This window comes from Aplysia californica, unplaced genomic scaffold (genome assembly GCF_000002075.1).
Source record: "Aplysia californica isolate F4 #8 unplaced genomic scaffold, AplCal3.0 scaffold00409, whole genome shotgun sequence".
NCBI lineage: Eukaryota > Metazoa > Mollusca > Gastropoda > Aplysiida > Aplysiidae > Aplysia > Aplysia californica.
Window position 1 is genome coordinate 253,719 of NW_004797679.1, and position 2,686 is coordinate 256,404.

Consider the following 2,686-nt stretch of genomic DNA (forward strand, 5'->3'; position numbering starts at 1 on the left):
AAACGAGAACAACATTTGGATCCAACAAAAGCGATCCGCAACAGCAAGACTTCAGCAGGATTTTAGCGCGCTCAGTTTTACCAGAGATTTAGAACAACCGAGTCGAGTGGATTTAACTTCATGAGCGTACATTCTTTACCCCTACTTCCAGAAAGTGTTGTGCCTATTAAAACTAGATCTACTACCGTTTCTTCATGCTACACCAATCGGTAAGAGTTGTGATTCCCTGCAATACGACGAGGTTGAAAACCTCAGAACATGAAGTCCAAGGGCCTTGTATCCGAGGGCAAGGAGTTAAACGATGGAGAGGAAAGTGGCTTCGGGAGCAGCAGTGATTCTGACTCAGATTGCACTGACGACAATAATTTCAGCTATTCGAACATTCACACCACAAGAAATGATGACTCCATGACAAAAACTCCAGATGGCGTGACAACTCCAGATGGCGTGGCAAGTCCAGATGGCGCGACAACTCCAGATGGCGTGGTAACTTCAGACAGCGTTGCAACTCCAGATGGCGTGGTGACTTCAGACAGCGTGGCAACTCCAGATAGCGACGCCAAACCAAGGAGTCAGAAAGGGGACCCCGGGGAAACTGAGCCAAACACATCTGGGTCAGTGTTGACAAGGTACGAAAATTGCTTTTGTTACTGTTTGCCTGCTTAGTATATACGAGGGAAATGTAGCCGAGAGGTAGGGTGCTCGCCTCTTATGCTAACGCACCGGGTTCGAACCCCATCTGTCAACGTATATCTATTCTTCTTTCTTTTTAGTTTTCTTCTCTTTTCCCTCTCCTTTATTTCATCTTCTTTCTAAGTTAAACTATCTCTCAATCACTCATTCATTTGATCTCCTTCTTCCTCCATACCCCTGGTCTTAAGGTCGGTAAGACTGAGCACCCTGTCTATTTGGAAACGGAAGAAAAATCTCGGAGGGCCTGTGTGCTCGTTGCGTACGTTTAAGATATGTTGGTGATTGAAAATCGTCTTTTAAAAAGCAAATGGCCATTTATAGTATACACTCAGGCCATTCTTGAAAGTTAAAGACATGGGTCTAACTTTAAAGGTCAGTTTTAAGGGAAGGACTCCATGTTCGTGGGAAAGATTTCAAAGGTGGTGTTTATGGGTTTGTTTTCAAGAGTGAAGTTTATTGGTTACATTTCAAGGGCGAGGTTCATGATATAGTTTTACTGAATGGGATCAATTGGCAAGATCGTAAGGTTGAGGTATAGGATTTAGAATCCAAATGGGAGTTATACAGTAGATTTTATGGTTGATGTTTAAGGGCAAGATTTCTTTTCAGTGTTTTTTTCCTTTTAGTTTTACGCTCTTGAAATGTAAATGGGTTATAAAAGTGCCGAGGGTTATGGGAGTAACTAGACAGTAACATACAAAGCAAAGGAGGAAAGATAGGGACGACAGACGTTCGATAGGAATGAAAGAGCAAATCATACCACAGGGCTCTCGTGGCCTAGAGGTTAAGGAGTTGGCCTCTCATTCAAAGGTCCCGGGTTCGAATCCAGGTAGAGACTGAAAAGGTTTCTTCTCTAAAATGGTCTCCTTTCACCTTCTTTCCTGCTCTCTAGCAATGTTTTGTCGTCTACTTTTGTCTCCTCTTTCTGCCCCCGCCTCCTCACCTCTTTTGCCCTCTTCTCTGGGCCCCTGACTCTTTCTGCAGCCTTTCTACTGCTACCCCTTGGCTCCTTCTTACTGCTGTCTTTCTGTCCCCTGATCTTCTGGAAAGAAAGATTCTACACCTAACCTTCTCGGACAAGGGCAAAAAGTGTGCAAGTTGCGCACGTTAAAGATCCCTACGTGGTCTAAAATCGATAAGAGTAGGCTTCGGGTGCCACCGGACAAAATTCAAAATTTCCTACCAACTGAAAATATGTGTGTCCCGTGCTCTCATATAACTTTATGCAGTTGCCGGCGCCGTAAAACACTTACCCCCCCCCCAAAAAAAAACAAAACAAAAAAAACAAAAAAACAAAACAAACACCCATACCAGAGAGTCCGCCAAACTTTCACGCGCAAGATTTTAAGGGTGAGATTTTGTGGCAATTCAACAATGGATTGAGCAGTCAGCTTGCCAAAGGTGCAACTATTTCACAGATTGGAAGATGAGGAATCCCGTAACGAGCGACAACTATGAAATAGACAGAGGGTTAGAGATAGTTATGGCTAAGGTTAGGGTTAAGGTTTGCGTGTGGGGTACGGCTACGGTTGGGGTTAGGGTTTGCTCCCTCTTTACTGTGCTTGCTGCGGTGGTCGTTCGTTGCTTAAGTCCTTCCCTGAGAACTCCAAAATATCAGTGTAACGGCCAGATAAATTACCGACCCACAGCCTTCACGATAAACTAAAGAAGCCACCGTACTTTCCAGTCATAATCGGACACAGCTGAAACCTCTCCTTATAATGGTCCATGTTTTACGTCCCTAACAACATAATTCATGTTATTGTGGAATCAGGCTGTTTCGACCCTGGGTCAGGCTGTTTCGAACCTGGGTCAGGCTGTTTCGACCCTGGGTCAGGCTGTTTCGACCCTGGGTCAGGCTGTTTCGAACCTGGGTCAGGCTGTTTCCAGCCAACCACACTTCTTTATAAGAAGAGACAAAAATGATGTATACATGTAGTGGATTATATCGTACGGCATATGTACATGCACGATCACCTCCCCCTCCTCAACA

At 44.6% G+C, this 2,686-nt stretch overlaps 1 protein-coding gene across 1 annotated transcript in view; it reads left to right on the top strand.

The window, feature by feature from the left end:
* The window catches only part of LOC101848222 (microtubule-associated protein futsch), a 12,456-nt gene continuing 9,770 nt past the window's right edge, over positions 1-2,686 (top strand). The window contains exon 1 of the mRNA XM_035971273.1: positions 1-629. Coding sequence (XP_035827166.1) covers positions 259-629 — 371 coding nt within the window. The 5' untranslated portion in view covers positions 1-258. The remainder of the gene's footprint in view (positions 630-2,686) is intronic.